Source organism: Lutra lutra, chromosome 10 (genome assembly GCF_902655055.1).
Source record: "Lutra lutra chromosome 10, mLutLut1.2, whole genome shotgun sequence".
NCBI classification, from domain to species: Eukaryota; Metazoa; Chordata; class Mammalia; order Carnivora; family Mustelidae; genus Lutra; species Lutra lutra.
Genome location: NC_062287.1, coordinates 55543300 through 55559347, shown reverse-complemented (window position 1 = coordinate 55559347; position 16048 = coordinate 55543300). Strand labels below are relative to the sequence as shown.

General features: G+C 43.0%; 1 protein-coding gene across 2 annotated transcripts in view; it reads left to right on the top strand.

Moving 5' to 3' along the window:
- Positions 1 to 16048, top strand: part of RNF169 (ring finger protein 169) — a 104870-nt gene that overhangs the window by 14959 nt on the left and 73863 nt on the right. Inside the window, exon 1 of one of the 2 annotated variants that reach the window (XM_047690995.1) lies at positions 4287 to 4811. The exons of the other annotated variant lie outside the window; for it this stretch is intronic. Within the exon in view, the coding sequence (XP_047546951.1) occupies positions 4310 to 4811 (502 nt within the window). The 5' untranslated portion in view covers positions 4287 to 4309. Of the gene's footprint in view, positions 1 to 4286; positions 4812 to 16048 lie in introns of those variants that run through there. 2 annotated transcript variants of the gene reach the window in all.

The window sequence follows — 16048 nt, the reverse complement described above, 5'->3', positions numbered from 1 at the left end:
GACCAAGGCTTGTTTGTATTTGTAGAGTGTTTACAAAGAGTCTGGAGGAGGTGGGGGAAGATAACAGGAGAGTTAGCTTTACAAAAGAACCACTCCTTTCTCCAAAACAAAAGGGAAGTAACAGAAGATGAATAATTATTAAGAATGTAGCAAGAATCTTTAAAGGGAAGGGGAAGATTCCACATCTCAAGGGGAAATCTGGTTTGAGGGAGGAAGAAAACAGGAAGAGGATGTCATCCCAAGAGATGAGGAGGGTAGGGGAGAGGCGACATTGGTATGGTCTGATCCTTCTTTCTCCCTAGATGTGTGAGGTCTCAGGATGGGCTCAGCACCTGGGCTGGCAAGAAGGGGTTCTTGGGCCTGCAGGGAGAAAGAGCCTTTCCCCCCAAAGGAGGCCGAATGGCCTTGCTTCACATCTGAGTCTTTCAGTCCAGCTGGAAGAAGCTGGAGCCTCTGGTTGCTGGGACAAGGGGAGGTTTACAGTGATGTGTATGAGGAGTGCTGGAGGGTTAGGGGTGAGGTGAAACTGTGGGCGCATTATGAGAAGGAGAGCAGGGAATTTGGGCAGCAATGCAATCCCCAGAAAATATGGTAGGAGTGGCAGAGCAAAAGCAACTGGAGAGCCTTGATATGGAGGTTGTACTGCTACTGTTCCAGTTGGCATCTTTGATGACTGCACCAAAGTGAATCTGTGAGTCCCTCTTCCCTTGGTGCTCCGTGATACAGGTGGGAGCTTAGAAACAAGAACACAGGCAGCTTTGGCGCATTCTACTCTAGGCTGTCAGTCTAAGCTTTTACATGGTTTTGTACTTAGAAAGCACCCTTGTCAACCATTTTCCGGTGACACTTAAAAAACAACAGACCAGTATCTCTGTCAGAGTACTTGGATGCAAACGCCTGAAATTGTGAGAAGTTCAAGAAAAAAGAGAATTTACTGGAAGGATACAGAGTTGACAGGAAGGTTGGAGAGTTGGATATGGAAAATGGGTTGTAACCTAGGAAGGCCAGGCAGCAGGCACCACAACCAAGTTTGTGCCTCAGGAACAAACTTTCCATTGGAATGGAACAAACATTCCATTCCATAATGGCCATCATCACTACAGTAGGGACCCCCATACTCCCAACCTCTATGAGGGACCCACTGTGGTTAGACACCTGCTGTCTCTGTTGCTCTGAATAATTCTAAACTTGCCAGTAGGTCTCGTGTCATTCCCTGAAGATTCAAAGTTTAGAGAGGTGTGGCTAGGTGGCCGAGCCTGGGTCATATGTCGGCTTCTAGCCACTGGGGGCCAGGGAGACTATCTCCCTGCTTCAGCTTCCCTCGTCTTAGCTATACTGCAGATACTGTATAGAATGGGGCACTCCCCCAAGTAAGAAGGACTTGAAACACTGGTGGTAAACGAAAATAAAGCAAAATGTCTACCATGCCCTCATCTTTCCTTTTCCTTTCCACTTACTCTGTTTTTGTCAGTTGTCAATTGTGATCATAATCTCAGGCTCCTAGACTTACCACATTAGAATCATCCTTATCACCCTCATTTTCCCACACAGTGAACAACTCTCCAGATTTCTTAGGTTTGCTTTGCCTTCTGTCCCTGCTACTGCTTTAGTAAGATTACTCTGGCAACGGCATAAAGGAAAGAAGAGACTGGGAGAAATTGGGAGTCAGACTTCTAGAATGGAAGAGCTAAAAGAGACCTTTGAATTGATCTGTTGTAGTGGTTTTATCTGGGAGTGTTCATAAGAATTCCTATGGCATTAAGGAAATATACCTGCTGGTATTCCATCTTCAGTTTTGGGGTTCAGTAGATCTGAGGTGGGACTTTGTTGTTGTTGTATGTGTGTGTGTGCCTTTCTGAGGTGCATCCTGGGTTGAGAACTGTTGAATTCCAATAAATGAGGAGACTGAGGCTCACAGAGAAGTTACCTGTTTGAAATCACACAGTGAGTTAATGAGAGGCATAACGGGCCAGGACTGATCCTTGATCTCCTGGCTGTTGGTCCAGTGCTACTCAGATAGCTTATTTTTTCCTTCTGTAAAAGGGAGTTTTCTGTCTTTATTTGTATCCAAGAAAGCGAAGTGAATGCCTATGGTTCAGTTCTTCCAATAGTAAATAGGCTTCAGATTAAGAGCCCCAAGCTGTCAAGAGTGAGCCCAGACCAAGAGCCCTATTTCTTTCTTTCCTTTTTTATTTTTTATTTTTTAATAAACATATAATGTATTACTAGCCCCAGGGGTACAGGTCTGTGAGTTGCCAGGTTTACACACTTCACAGCACTCACCATAGCACATACCCTCCCCAATGTCCATAACCCCATCTTTCCTTATTTTTTTAAGAGAGAGAGAGAGCATTTGTGCACATGCGCATGCTCAAGCAAGCTGGGGAAGGGCACAAGGAGAGAGAGTATCCTGAAGCAGACTCCCCAGTGAGCACAGAGCCTGAGCAGGGCTTGATCTCAGGACGCTGAGATCATGCCCCAAGCTAAAATAAGAGTTGGCCGCTTGACCAACTGAGTCATCCACGCACCCCGCCCCCCAACAAAGGGCCCCATTTCTAACTGTAGTTGGCTTGATCTCTGGACCACAGGCCTCCTTGTCAGAATGTGGGCAAAGCATATTCAAGAATCTCAGCTGGGGAGTGAAATGAGGAGGATCCCTAGATAAAGGACAGTCCAGCTGAAGCCATACTTCTGTGCTAGCCAGAATTCCGGGAAGACTGGGCCTCTGTGCACACAAGACCTTGTTTCAATTACCCAAAGACTCTTCTTCAATTCTTGAATGTGCTTTAGCCATCTGGTTCTCATCCTGGGAGTTGACTTTCTTTTTCCTGCTCTCTGACTTCCACCAATCACTTTGGCTTACCACCAGTTCTGACACTGTTTCCAGGCTGTCTCATGAAAAGCCAGGGCCTCTGAGGCTCTCCGTTCCATCATCTTGCTTTTTGGATTTTGCTCTCCTTATAGAATGTATGCTTTCCTATAAAGATTCCCAACAGGAAATGCCATTTGCTTAATGTCCTACTGTTCTGGATCTACCTTGTGCAAAGAAAGCAAATGGCAGGAGAATTGCTACAGTAGAACCGTCTGTCAGAGGGGAGCCATTTTTTTCCCCCTCCATCCCCTCTGCATCTAGAAAGGGGGCTGGCATCAAAGTCTGAGCACCTCATTTGGTGACTAACCCCAGCAGGGATGGCACGGTCACAGATGTCATTTAGGAAGCTGTAGAGGATGGATTGGAGGAAGAGAGGCTGTGAGCAGGGAGACAACCTATAGGAGCTACTGCACTAATCTAGGTGAGAGATGATGAGACATGAACTGGGCAGTGGGAGTGGGATGAAGAGGAGAAGATAGGTGGGAAAATAGTCATCTTGTTGGGAGAATAAGAAACTGACAGATGTGGGAGATGAGGGAAAAGTAAAGAACACTAGGTCTAGAGCTTGAGGAACTGGGAGGATAGTACCTTTAATAGGATATGGGGAGCAAGAAATAAGCTGTTTTGGAAGTAGGGTGGAAGACAGTGACTTTAGTTTTTTATATGAGGAATCCAGACATCCAAGATTATGTTTCCATCAAGTAGTTGAATATACGGTGCTGGAGTCAAGAGGTCTGAACTGCAGATATCAATTTGGGGGTTTCAGCTGGAAGAAAGTGTGAGGTGAGGGTGAGGTGGCATCCAAAGAGAGAAGAGGGCTGAGGCCTGAGCCTAGAGGAATACCCACATTTAAGGTGGAGGGCTCAACAGAGTAAGAAAGAGCTGAGGTGTTGAGAAAAAACCAGGAAAGTATGGTTTTGCCAGACAAGGGAAGGGAGTTCCGGGAAGGATGTGGAGAGGGAGGATATGGAGATGAGGACTGACAAGAAGCTGTTATTTTTGGTAGTTGCTGGTCACAGTAGGCCTGGTCACAACATGTACCTTCACATCAAATGAAGCACTGAGGGAAGGTTCTGGATAAGTCACATATTCCCCACTCACTTTAGCTTTAGTTATCAGGGTATTGCAGGATAAATACATGTAATTACTTCATAAAGTTTAATATCGCTCAGAATTTCCAAATCCCCTCAGTCCTCAACTTCATCTGGTTCAATAAGAGGAAATTGCAGACTGGAGGGCGAGGCTGAAGACTGCATATAGGGTAACTCATAAATATCAATGAGCTTCCGCTTTTCGCCAATCAGACCCGGAGAAAACCGGCCGGGGCTCCCTGGAGCCCCGCCCCCTCATAAATATGTAGCCAGCACCGCCCGCCGCGCTGCCCCGCCCTCTACTCTTCTCCCTCGCAACGGACTCTCCCTTCAAACGGGAAACAAGATGGCGGCGGCAGGTCCGAGTACGCGGGCCTCTTCCGCGGCGGCAGCGGCGGCTCTCAGTCGGCGGGGCCGACGGGGCCGCTGTGACGAGATGGCGGCAGCCAAGACTGGGGCCCCGGGCGCAGCCTCTGGCCCCGCGCTGCTGGTGTTGCCACCACCGCTGCTGCAGCCGCCGCCACCGCCGCGGCCGGAGGAGTCGGGCTGCGCCGGGTGCTTGGAGACCCCGGGGGAAGCGGCGGCCCTGCCGTGCGGCCACTCGCTGTGCCGAGGCTGCGCCCAGCGCGCCGCCGACGCGGCGGGCCCGGGTTGCCCCCGCTGCAGAGCCCGCGGCCCTACTTGGGCCCGCCGTCGGGCCCGCGACGACGGCCAGGCCGACGCGGAGGTGCAGGGCGAGCGCGCCCGCCGCGGCCAGCCGGAGCGCTGCCGCCCGCGCCGGGACGGGGGCGCGGCCGCCGCGGGGCCCAGGCCGGAGCAGGAGCCGCGCGCCGGGGCCGCAGAGCCAGGTGGAGCTTCCCCTCCTCCCCTTGGGGTCCGGAGCGAGGCCGAGCGCGCCCGGCCTGGCCTGGTTAGGGGGTGGGGGGGGGGTCCCAGGCCGTACTCGAGCGGCCGTATAGAGTTCTCGTGGGGTTGGAACTGGGCTCTGTCCAGGTGCATCTGTTTGTGAATTTTGAACTTCAGAATGAAGTACGGGTGGAATGGATTTGGAACGGCGGTGAGGGGATCCCGCGCCTTACGGAAGTCAGAAGTTTGGAGGGAAACAGCATTCTTGGAACAAGTTAGGGCCAGGTTGGAATGGTGTGTGGGAGAAGGGTTCCGGACTTTGCAGGGGCCCTGGAGGATCGGAGAAGTGCTTGGTTTAGTGTTGGGTGAGGAGCTGGGGGGCGAACTGCGTGTAAAGAAGTGGCCCTTGGGCCTGAATGGATCAGTGAGAGGTATGGAGTATCCGGAATTAAGGGGACGGGTTGCACTTGAGGATGTGAAGGGAGCTTTTCAGACTTGAGTGTAAAGTAGGTTGAGAGAATGAACTCACATGTGCAGCTTTCACAAAGTCTTGAAAAATGCATGCTTAGAACAGAGCTTGGCACATAGTGAGGAAGCAGTAAATCAGGGTTAATTATATTTATAATAATTCCAGAAGTTAATAAGATCCTGTAGTGCTGGAACAAAAGAAAACAAAACTGGATGGGGTATAAAAGTTTCATAAATGGAGATTGGTTGGCAGGGGCTGCTTCTACCTCTATGGCAGTATAGGTTTCCTGCTATCATCCTGGGAGTTAAAAGTCTGTTGCCGAACTGTTGCTTTAAACTTCTTGCCTTTCTTTACATTGCATAGCCTGCCACTCTTTGGTGCTGAGCTTGACATAGAAAGTGCCCTGTAAAAACCACAAAACAAAACTCTTGTAACTTCAGACTCTCTATGACACATCCAATTGATACAACATCTACAGCTATTTGATAAGAAATGTTTGCCTAGGAGATTTTCAAGAAGCATAATTAGGAAAGGCCAGATATTTGCACTTTCTGTGTTGGGAATTCTGCCATGTGTTATTTTCAGTAGGGAAAAGAAGGCGTTGCTTGTGTATGAAAGTGCAGTCCCCAGAAACTACAGGTTCCAGAATGCAGTCTGTTGTGATTTGAGCAGACACCTGCCACTGTCCTAGGATACCTTACTTTTTATTTCTAAGTCTTATTTTCTGTGTTCCTTGTTACTCCTTTTAAGCTCCACAACATCCTTATGAGATAGGTACTTTTATTTCCATTTTACAGATGAAACTGAGACCCAGAGAGGTTAAATAATTTGCCTTAAGGATGAAAACCCAGTTCCATCTGATTGCTGCTCAAATCAGGCAAGAAGGTCTCCTCAGAGGTCATCTAATTTATGGGTGCTGTATGATGTTCTCATATGCTCTTTAATTTGCTTCAAATTCTGAGGTTATGGGAAAGAAAAGCATTTCTCATGTCTCCGTACTAGTACTATTGATCATATGGTCAAATAGGATAGAAATTTGTATTCTTATTTCTAAATTCTGGACTTCTCAGTGAAATAGTCTGAAATTTGATCCATGAGAGGGAGTATGGCTCAAGAATTTGTGCAAACTTTTTCCCTTGAAGAAATTTGTCATAAAGTGTATCATAATTAAGGAAAATTATATAAAATGAGATTCCAAATTAGGATCTATTGAATCACTGAGTATCCACCAATTACTTTATATGTTTACGAGGACTGTGATGAAAAATGTTTTTCCTTAAATGTTCTTGTGTGAGTGTATATAATTAAAGACTTATTAAGTCAAGTCATTATAGAAGAATATTGCTGAGCAGGGTTTGGGATTTATCTTCTAGCTTCAGTGGGTTGCCTGGGCTTCTGGAAGTTATATACAATTTTTTTACTTTAAAATTTTAGTATGCAGTGTATTGACATAATGCAAACAAAAATATAACAAAGTATGCAATGGAAAGGTTCCTCCTACCCCTTTACTCATTTTCCACGAACATCAAAATTCTCGTTTATTCCAGTTTATGTTTATATATAAAAATTCAGGTATAGTTTTTGATCTTTTTACACAAAAGTTTGCATATTGTATACACTGTAACTTGCTTTTTTTCATGTAACAATACATGATGGAAATCTTTTCATATCAGTATATGAAAGGTTTCTTTATCTTACTTAGAGCTGCAAGGAATTTGTTGAATGGCTGTAACGATTTACTTAACCATCAGTTGGTAGACATTTAGGTTGTTTCCAATCTTTTGGTATTATAAATAGCTGTTCATAAAATTGTTATATACACATGTATGTGCATTGTTAAGGAGAGGTCACCTATAGCTTTCACCAGATTCTCAAAGGGTTGAAAAAGACAGCGAGGAACCATTGTTTTAACACAGGTCCCTCATTCTACAGAAGGGAGAACTGAGGCCCAAAACAGAGTAGAAAGTGACCACAGGCACCTGGGTGGCTCAGTTGGTTAAGCATCTGCCTTCGGCTCAGGTTATGATCCCAGGGTCCTTGGATCATGCCTGTCTCTCCCTTCCCTCTACTGCTCCCCCGCTTGTGCTCTCTCGCTCTCTGTCAAATAAATAAATGAAATCTTAAAAAAAAAAAAAAATGTAACCAGCTAATCGTCATCATGAGTGAGTAGCAGATAATCAAGTACCAAAAGGGTACCCCATAAATAACCCAATAAACACAGTCTGATTCCCAGTTAAATGCTCATGATGGCTTTTAATAGGGAAAACTAAAGACCAGTTTTATAAGTATTTACATTGTGTTTTTGAGTGGGAAACAGCAATAGAGTTAGCAATTTTAGGTATATTCAGAGGTATATATTGCTTAGCAATATTCTTTTGGCCTAGTTAGGCCAATTGATAAAAGAAAGGTCAAGCCTGCTTTATAATACTGGAAATTAAATTTTGTAGTAAATGCACTGGTTTTTAAGTGAAATTCTTAAAATTTAGTTGTTGAAGCCTCATGGCTCTTTTAGAATTGAATTGTCTATGAAATAAGTGTAAGAGTTTGTGCTTGTTGAAAATTTTGGTTGTGTTGGTGACATTTTTGTTTTTTGCCAGTTTCTTGGCAAGCTTTAAACTTCAGGACCTTAAGAACTCTTGTGTAAAATGTTTTGTTTTATTATATGCATTGTCAGTTTGCGTTTGGATACAGTATCAGTTGATTTTTTTTTTTTTAAGATTTTATTTATTTATTTGTCAGAGAGAGAGAGGGAGAGAGAGCGAGCACAGGCAGACAGAATGGCAGGCAGAGGCAGAGGGAGAAGCAGGCTCCCTGATGAGCAAGGAGCCCGATGTGGGACTCGATCCCAGGACGCTGGGATCATGACCTGAGCCGAAGGCAGCTGCTTAACCAACTGAGCCACCCAGGCGTCCCCAGTATCAGTTGATTTGTGCAACATTGTGTGAAGGCTACTTCTCAAGGAGCTGTAGTTGGTTGCATATACTGTTACAGTATTTGAACCATTTTGAGCAATATTCACAAGTATGTAATGAATGCCTTTGCTCTGCCAGCCAGGCACTGTTCTAGGACCTTGGGAGACATTAGTGAATGAAATATTCAAAGATTTCTTTCTTGTGGAGCTTTTATTCTAAATTTAGAGACAGTCTTGGTCCATTGATTAAAAAAAAAATGGAGCACACACAGACATAGATAGGTACCTTTGCAGCTGCCGTAGACCCTTGAATAACAGGAGTTTGAATTCTGTGTGTCCACCTATAAGTGGATTTTTTTTTCAAAGACCACATTACAGTGCCGTAAATGTATTTTCTCTTAGGATTTTCCTAACATTTTCTTTTCTCTAGCTTTATTTTAAGAATATAGTATATAATGCACATAACGTACAAAATATATGCTAATCAGCAGTTTATGTTATTAGTAAGGCACCCGGTCAGCGGTGGTCTATGAATAATGTTTTGGGGAGGTCAGAAGTTACTGTGGATTTTTGACTGTGCCGGGGTCAGTGCCCCTCACCCCTGTGTTGTTCAATGGTCAGTTGTATATACAACAGCAATACTTAAGTCTCATTGGTAAGACTTAAGTATATATATTACATAATAATGAATTTTAAGAATTCATTTAGTCTTTTTTTTTTAAGATTTTATTTATTTATTTGACAGAGAGAGAGATCACAAGCAGGCAGAGAGGCAGGCAGAGAGAGGGGGAAACAGGCTCTCTGCCGAGCAGAGAGCCCGATGTGGGGCTCGATCCCAGGACCCTGAGATCATGACCTGAGCCAAAGGCAGAGGCTTAACCCGCTGAGCCACCCAGGTGCCCCTTCATTTAGTCTTGATTTGAAATCAAGAGTGATCATTCTAAATTACACTGCCTTTGAACTTGAAACCAAGACCTTGGGGTGCCTGTGGGTGGCTCAGTGGATTAAATGTCTGCCTTCCGCTTGGGTCATGATCCCAGAGTTCTGGGATCAAGCCTCATGGAGGGCTCCCTGCTCAGCAGGGAGTCTGCTTCTCCCTCTCCCACTGCCCCTCCCTACTGCTTGTGTTCTCGCTCTCAAATAAATAAATAAAATATTAGTAAGAAAGAAAGAGGAGCCAAGACCTTTTAGGACAGTTCTTTTTCTTCTACCATGGGTAACAATTGAAAAGCTAGACAAAGGCCAATGAGTGTTTTAAACTGGCAGAACTTTAAAAAAATTTTTAGTGTTAAAAGTGCATTGCAGGGGCGCCTGGGTGGCTCAGTGGGTTAAGCCGCTGCCTTCGGCTCAGGTCGTGATCTCAGGGTCCTGGGATCGAGCCCCGTATCGGGCTCTCTGCTCAGCAGGGAGCCTGCTTCCTCCTCTCTCTCTGCCTGCCTCTCTGCCTGCTTGTGATCTCTCTTTGTCAAATAAATAAATAAAACCTTAAAAAAAAAAAAAAGTGCATTGCATAGGGGCGCCTGGGTGGCTCAGTGGGTTAAGCCTCTGCCTTCAGCTCAGGTCATGATCTCAGGATCCTGGGGTCGGGCTCTCTGCTCAGCAGGGAGCCTGCTTCCGCCCCTTTCTCTGCCTGCCTCTCTTCCTACTTGTGATCTCTCCCTCTGTCAAATAAATAAAATCTTAAAAAAAAAAAAAGTGCATTGCAGAAATTGAATAGTACCTCATTTATCCCTTCACTGTAATCCTACCCAACCTCCCTGTTCACTTAGGGTTAACATTATACATTTTAAAAATTTCCTCTTTCTGTGACAAACAAGTAGTTCTGGTTTATTACTCAGTTGGCAGACAATGTTTGCTATGTGTGCAGCCTAAATTGCATTTAGGACTAATGCATAATGAAATCATGTGATTGTAGTGTAAAAGGACAAGAATTCCCCTCATCTTTAAGGATTTGCTTTAAAATGTATAAAATGAGTCAACTTTTTATCCTTAATGAGATATAGTCCAGAGTTTGAGGGTGTCTTTTTTTTTTTTAAAGATTTTTTTTTTTTTTTAAATTTATTTGACAGACAGAGATCACAAGTAGGCAGAGAGGCAGGCAGAAAGAGAGGGAAACAGGCTTCCCGCTGAGCAGAGAGCCCGATGTGGGGCTCGATCCCAGGACCCTGAGATCATGACCTGAGCTGAAGGCAGAGGCTTTAACCCACTGAGCCACCCAGGCACCCCAAGGGTGTCTTTATGTATTATACTAATGTAGGAAACAACTCAGAATGAGATAACCTCACCAACTAATTGCCATTGGAGGACCATCTCTATTCTATAGAATTCAGGATTGAGCAGCAGGAATTTAGGAGGTATTTGTTTTTGTCCATTCATATTTCCACTCCTGCCTAACTTCCAGTTAATCTGGATGAGTTGCTTATTACCCTTGAATTCATTTATAGCTGAGTTTTTTTGAGTGTAGGATATAGGATATGTTTGTCAAATAGCATTCCACTAATTCAATGAGCATTTTTGGAGCATGTGCTCTGTAAGATAATACAATAAAAAAGATGGATAAGACATGGTCCCTGTCTTTTGAGATTCCACAAGCTGGTTGGACAAATGCCTTACCAAATAACATTACAAAGTGGTAAGTGAGGTGAATGCATAATGTCAACAGAATATAGGAATGGGATAACTAAGGGTGGAGGAAAGCTGAGGAATTTGAGCTATATGTTGAAAAGAATAGGAATTCATCAGGGAGGAGGGGATGGCCATTCAGGAAGAGGAACCTGTATGTACAAAAGCATGAAGACTCTTGGCCTATTCAGGGACTGACAGGGGTTAAATATTGATAGAAATTTGGACTGGAGTGGGAGGGAGAGGAGAAGGGACTGTGGAAGTTAGATCACAAAGGGAATGTGTGTCGTGATTAAAGAATTTGGAACTTGGGACGCCTGGGTGGCTCAGTCAGTTAAGCCACTGCCTTCAGTTCAGGTCATGATCCCGGGATCCTGGGATCGAGTCCCACATCGGGCTCCCTCCTCAGTGGGGAGCCTGCTTCTCTCTCTGCCTCTGCCTGCCACTCTGCCTACTTGTGTTCTTTCTCTCTCTCTCTCTCTCTCTCTGACAAATAAATAAATAAATAAATAAATAAGTAAATTCTTTAAATATTTGGAACTTTATCCTGTAGATAATGCAGAGCCCTTAAAAGATTTTTTTTTAAATTAAAAAAAAATTTTTTTTTTTAAGATTTTGTTTATTTGACAGAGAGCACAAGTAAGCAGAGCAACAGGCAGAGGGAGAGAAGGAGAAGCAGGCTCTCTGCTGAGTGGGGAGCCTGATGCGGGGCTTGATCCCAGGACCCTGGAATCATGACCTGAGCTGAAGGCAGCCGCTTAACCAACTAAGGTTAAGCGCCCCAACCCTTAAAGATATTTTTAAGGGAGGGGGCAGAGGGAGAGGGGGAGAGAATCTTAAGCAGGCTCCATGCCCAGCATGGAGCCCAACACAGGGCTCAGTCTCACCACCCTGAGATCATGACCTGAGCTGAAACCGAGGCAGATGCTTTTTCTTTTTCTTTTTTTTTAAATTTTAAAGATTTTATTCACTTATTTGACAGAGAGACACAGAGAGAGAGAGAGTGAACACAGCAGAGGGAGTGGGAGAGGGAGAAGCAGGCTCCCCGCTGAGCAGGGAGCCTGATGCGGGGCTCGATTCCAGGACCTTGGGATCATGACCTGAGCTGAAGGCAGACGCTTAACGACTGAGCCACCCAGGCGCCCCAAGAGACAGATGCTTAACTGACTGAGCCACCCAGGCACTCCTGCCCTTAAAGATTTTTAAGTAAGTGGAATGACATCATCATAATGTGCTTGGTTGGAGTATGGAGGGAAGAGGTGAATAAAAACAAGGAAGGGAGTCCAGCTAGAGGGCTATTTTAGATGTTCAGGCAAGAGATGAAGAGAAGCTGGACTAAAGCAGTGGCTATGAGGATGTTTCCTTCAGTCATGCATTAATTTAGTAACCATTGAGGGCCTTCTGTATGCTGGGCACTGGAACTACAAAAAGAATAAAAACATGGTTCTTTCTCTTCAAGGCGGTATAGTTGGGAAGATTAGTATATAAATATGCCACTGAAGTGTTTAATAAATGCACTTATAACCATAATCCAAGATATAATTGTAGAAGGCAATAAGGTATATATTAAGAGAGCCAGTTAACGGAGCAGGATCTGGAGACAGATTGCCTGTATTTGAATTCCAGCTCTGCCATTTATAACTGTGTGTCCTTGGATACATTGCTTGACCTTTCCTTAGTTTCCTCATTTAGAAAATGGGGATAGTAATAGCCAAATCAGAAGGTTGTTGTTAAGACTAAGTGAATTATTAGAATGCATGGCAGGGTGCCTGGGTGGCTCAGTGGGTTAAGCCGCTGCCTTCGGCTCAGGTCATGATCTCAGGGTCCTGGGATCGAGTCCCACATCGGGCTCTCTGCTCAGCGGGGAGCCTGCTTCCCTCTCTCTCTCTGCCTGCCTCTCTGTCTACTTGTGATCTCTCTCTGTAAAATAAATAAATAAAATCTTTAAAAAAAAAAGAATGCATGGCATATGAAGAGCTCAAGGAATGTTAGCCATTTCACAGTGAAGAGGATCAAACTTGGATGGGTCAGGAATGGCTGCAGTAAAAGTTAGACACTTGACCCTGAGTATTCAGTAGGTGGATGAGGGCAGGATAAAGATGAGGGCAATCAGTATATTTAGAAGCACAGGAATATGAAGTAACAAGGAGACGTCTAGGGATTGTAAGTAGGAGTTGTTGGAGCAAAAAGTATGTGTGGGAGAGTGGAAGGAGATGGAATTCCAGAAATAAGCAGTTACTGGATAATAGTGGACTTTGAATGCTGTGCTCAGGAGTAAGGATCCACTGAAGAGTTTTAAAGAGGAGTTCCATCTTTGCATTTTAGTGTGATTACTCCTATGGGGTTAATGTAGGAAATAGATTGGAGAACCCAGATGCTCTTTTAGCAAGATGGATAACTGAGATAAGAAGACTCCTCTGCTACAAATATCCAGAAAAGCTGGATGATATAGAACTAACAGTTTTTTTTTTTTTAAGATTTTATTTATTTATTTGACAGCAAGAGCAGGAACACTAGCAGGGGGAGCGGGAGAAGGAGAAGCAGGCTTCCCCCCAAGCAGGGAGCTTGATGCGGGGCTCAGTCCCAGGACCCTGGGATCATGACCTGAGCTGAAGGCAGACACCTAACGGCTGAGCCACCTAGGAGCCCTTGAACTAACATTTTTTTAAAGTGCAATCCTGAGCTTGCAGGAAATAGAGGAAAATCTCCGGGTTCTAGAAATACAAATGAAACTAAAAACCAAAATTTTAGTAAGCCTTGAGCTCATCCTATGCTGCCCTGGAGCAGGGTGATGGGGCGGGGTGAGGGGTTATTTCTGGTTTCTATTCCTAATGGACTAAGTTTTAACCATGTAGAAAAAGGAACCAAAACTAAAACTTCTGCACAAAACTGGGATTCTTGATGTGCATTCAAAGTGCAAGGGTGGGTAGAGAAAAATCTTCCCACTGACACAAGCCAGTAATAAGAAATCTTGTCTTGATTTGCCTGGGTTCGATGCAGAGAGGAAATGGGAAAAAAGGCTTCTCTGAGAAACTGAAGCACAAGATATATGCCTTGCTTATATTTGGGATCTGAGTTTATATTATATGGTTTAAGTATCACCAGGCTGAGAAATTAATATAGAAGCTGGCTCCAAACTTAGTAATACCCCTGGGTCACCTGGAGAAAGGAAAAACAAGACTCCAAGGGGTACTCCCAGCTTGGGCCAGAAGAGATTCTCTAAGAAAGAATCCCAGCTGAAGATGAACTTATGATTAAATGTGACACATGTGGAAACCATTTTCTAACATAAATGAGAGTTAGTAGATACAACAAGCAAGAGGATTATATCTCTGGGAACCAGCATAGTAGAATAGCACCTTGAATGATAATTTAAATTAACATATTTTAACTGACTAAAGACATTAAAGAATTAATTGACATCCTAGAAAATGAATAAGATGTTATGAAACAGGTACATTTGAAAAAGAGCTAAACATAATGAAAAATATATTCTGTTAGGTTAAAAAAAAAAGCTCAGTAAATAAGCAATAGCTTACACAGATGAAGAGAAAATCAGTAAACTGGGAATTAAATATATGGAAATCCTGAGAACAAAACAGTAAACAATGAAGAAAAATCTGAAAGTGGGGAAGAAGAATGAAAGATCAAGAAGACCCAACATGTAATAATAATTACAGAAGGAGAAGAGTAGAATGAGGAGACATGGAATTGAAAGAGATGATGACTTGAGAATATTTCAGAATTAATAAAAAGATGTGAATCCTTAGGTTTTAGACTTAAGAGGCTCTAGAAATAAATGAACAACAACAACAACAAATCAACCCCCACAACCACACACATAGCAGTGAAACTGTAGAACAACAAAGGCACTTTAAAAAGCAACCAGAAAGAAAAGAGGAGCAACAGACCGAGATCAGACATCTTGTAATCAACAAGAGAGGCCAGAAGAAAATGGAATAATGTCTTCTAAGTGTTGACAGAGATCTGAATTTTGTATTCAGCTAAATTATCATTCAAGAGTGATTGAAAAATAAAAATATTTTCAGATAAACGAAAATACAGAGTATTTATCACGCTATTTCTGAAAGAACTCTTATGCTAAAGAATGTATTTCAGAAAGAAATGTAACGGGAGAAAGTAGGATACAAGAAATGATGGTGAAGAGAGAAATTGGTGTGTAAACTAAGCCAAGATTGACCGTATAAAACAAAAATAATGATGATTATTTTGTGGGGGCCAAAACTAAATAGTTTAGTGGAACTAAAATATTGGACAAGGATAAAATGTAAGCCGGGAGGGAAAATGGTCAGTATTAAAAAGTTCTAAGTTTCCATATATAGTTCAGGGAGATAGAGATATTGATTAACTTTGGGCTCTTGGATGCATATTAAAAATTTAAGGGTAACCACTAAAAGAAATACTATGAATAACTTGATCTGCTGCATTTATAGAGAAACATACCTTTCCCAAATTAGAGAATATACATTCCTTTTAAACGAATATAGAACGTGCACATAATTAGGCACATAAAGTTTCAACAAATACCAAAGATTGCTATATAAACCATGTTATCTGACCCCAATACAGTAAAATTAGAAATTACTGACAAATATAACCAATATCCCTCCTAGTCTGTGTTTGGAAATTAAAAATGCAAAAACAGACTTCTAAATAATGTATGGTAAAGAACAAAATCATGGAAATTGGAATATATTTAGAATTGAGTAACAGTGGAAACAACTCTTTCAGAATCTATGGAATACAGCTAAAGCAAAACTAGGGAAAATTTAAGTGCCTATATTATATTTCATTGAACCTTAGGTTGCCATCTTTTGTAAGATGCACTATCGTTTACCAAACAATGCTTTCCTATCACTTTTAACTTTATGCTTCCTGCAAGAGCTCTTATAAATTTATTTATAGATTTAACATATGACTTGAGCATGTATTTATAAAAGGAAGTGAAGTAATAAATTAGGATACTCCTGTTCATGATTCTTCTAAATCAGGTTTTGACTGAATCATAGAGGTTTGTGTTTTTCTACCTAGTATTGCTTACTGTGTCAGAGAAATCATTGGTGATACAGCATTTCTTAAAAGTGTGCCCTATAGCTATCCTTATCATTTTCTTTGACACTGCTGGCACCCATCAAGTTTTGTTTTGTTTTGTTTTTTTAGATTTTATTTATTTATTTGACAGATCACAGGTAGGCAGAGAGGCAGGCAGAGAGAGA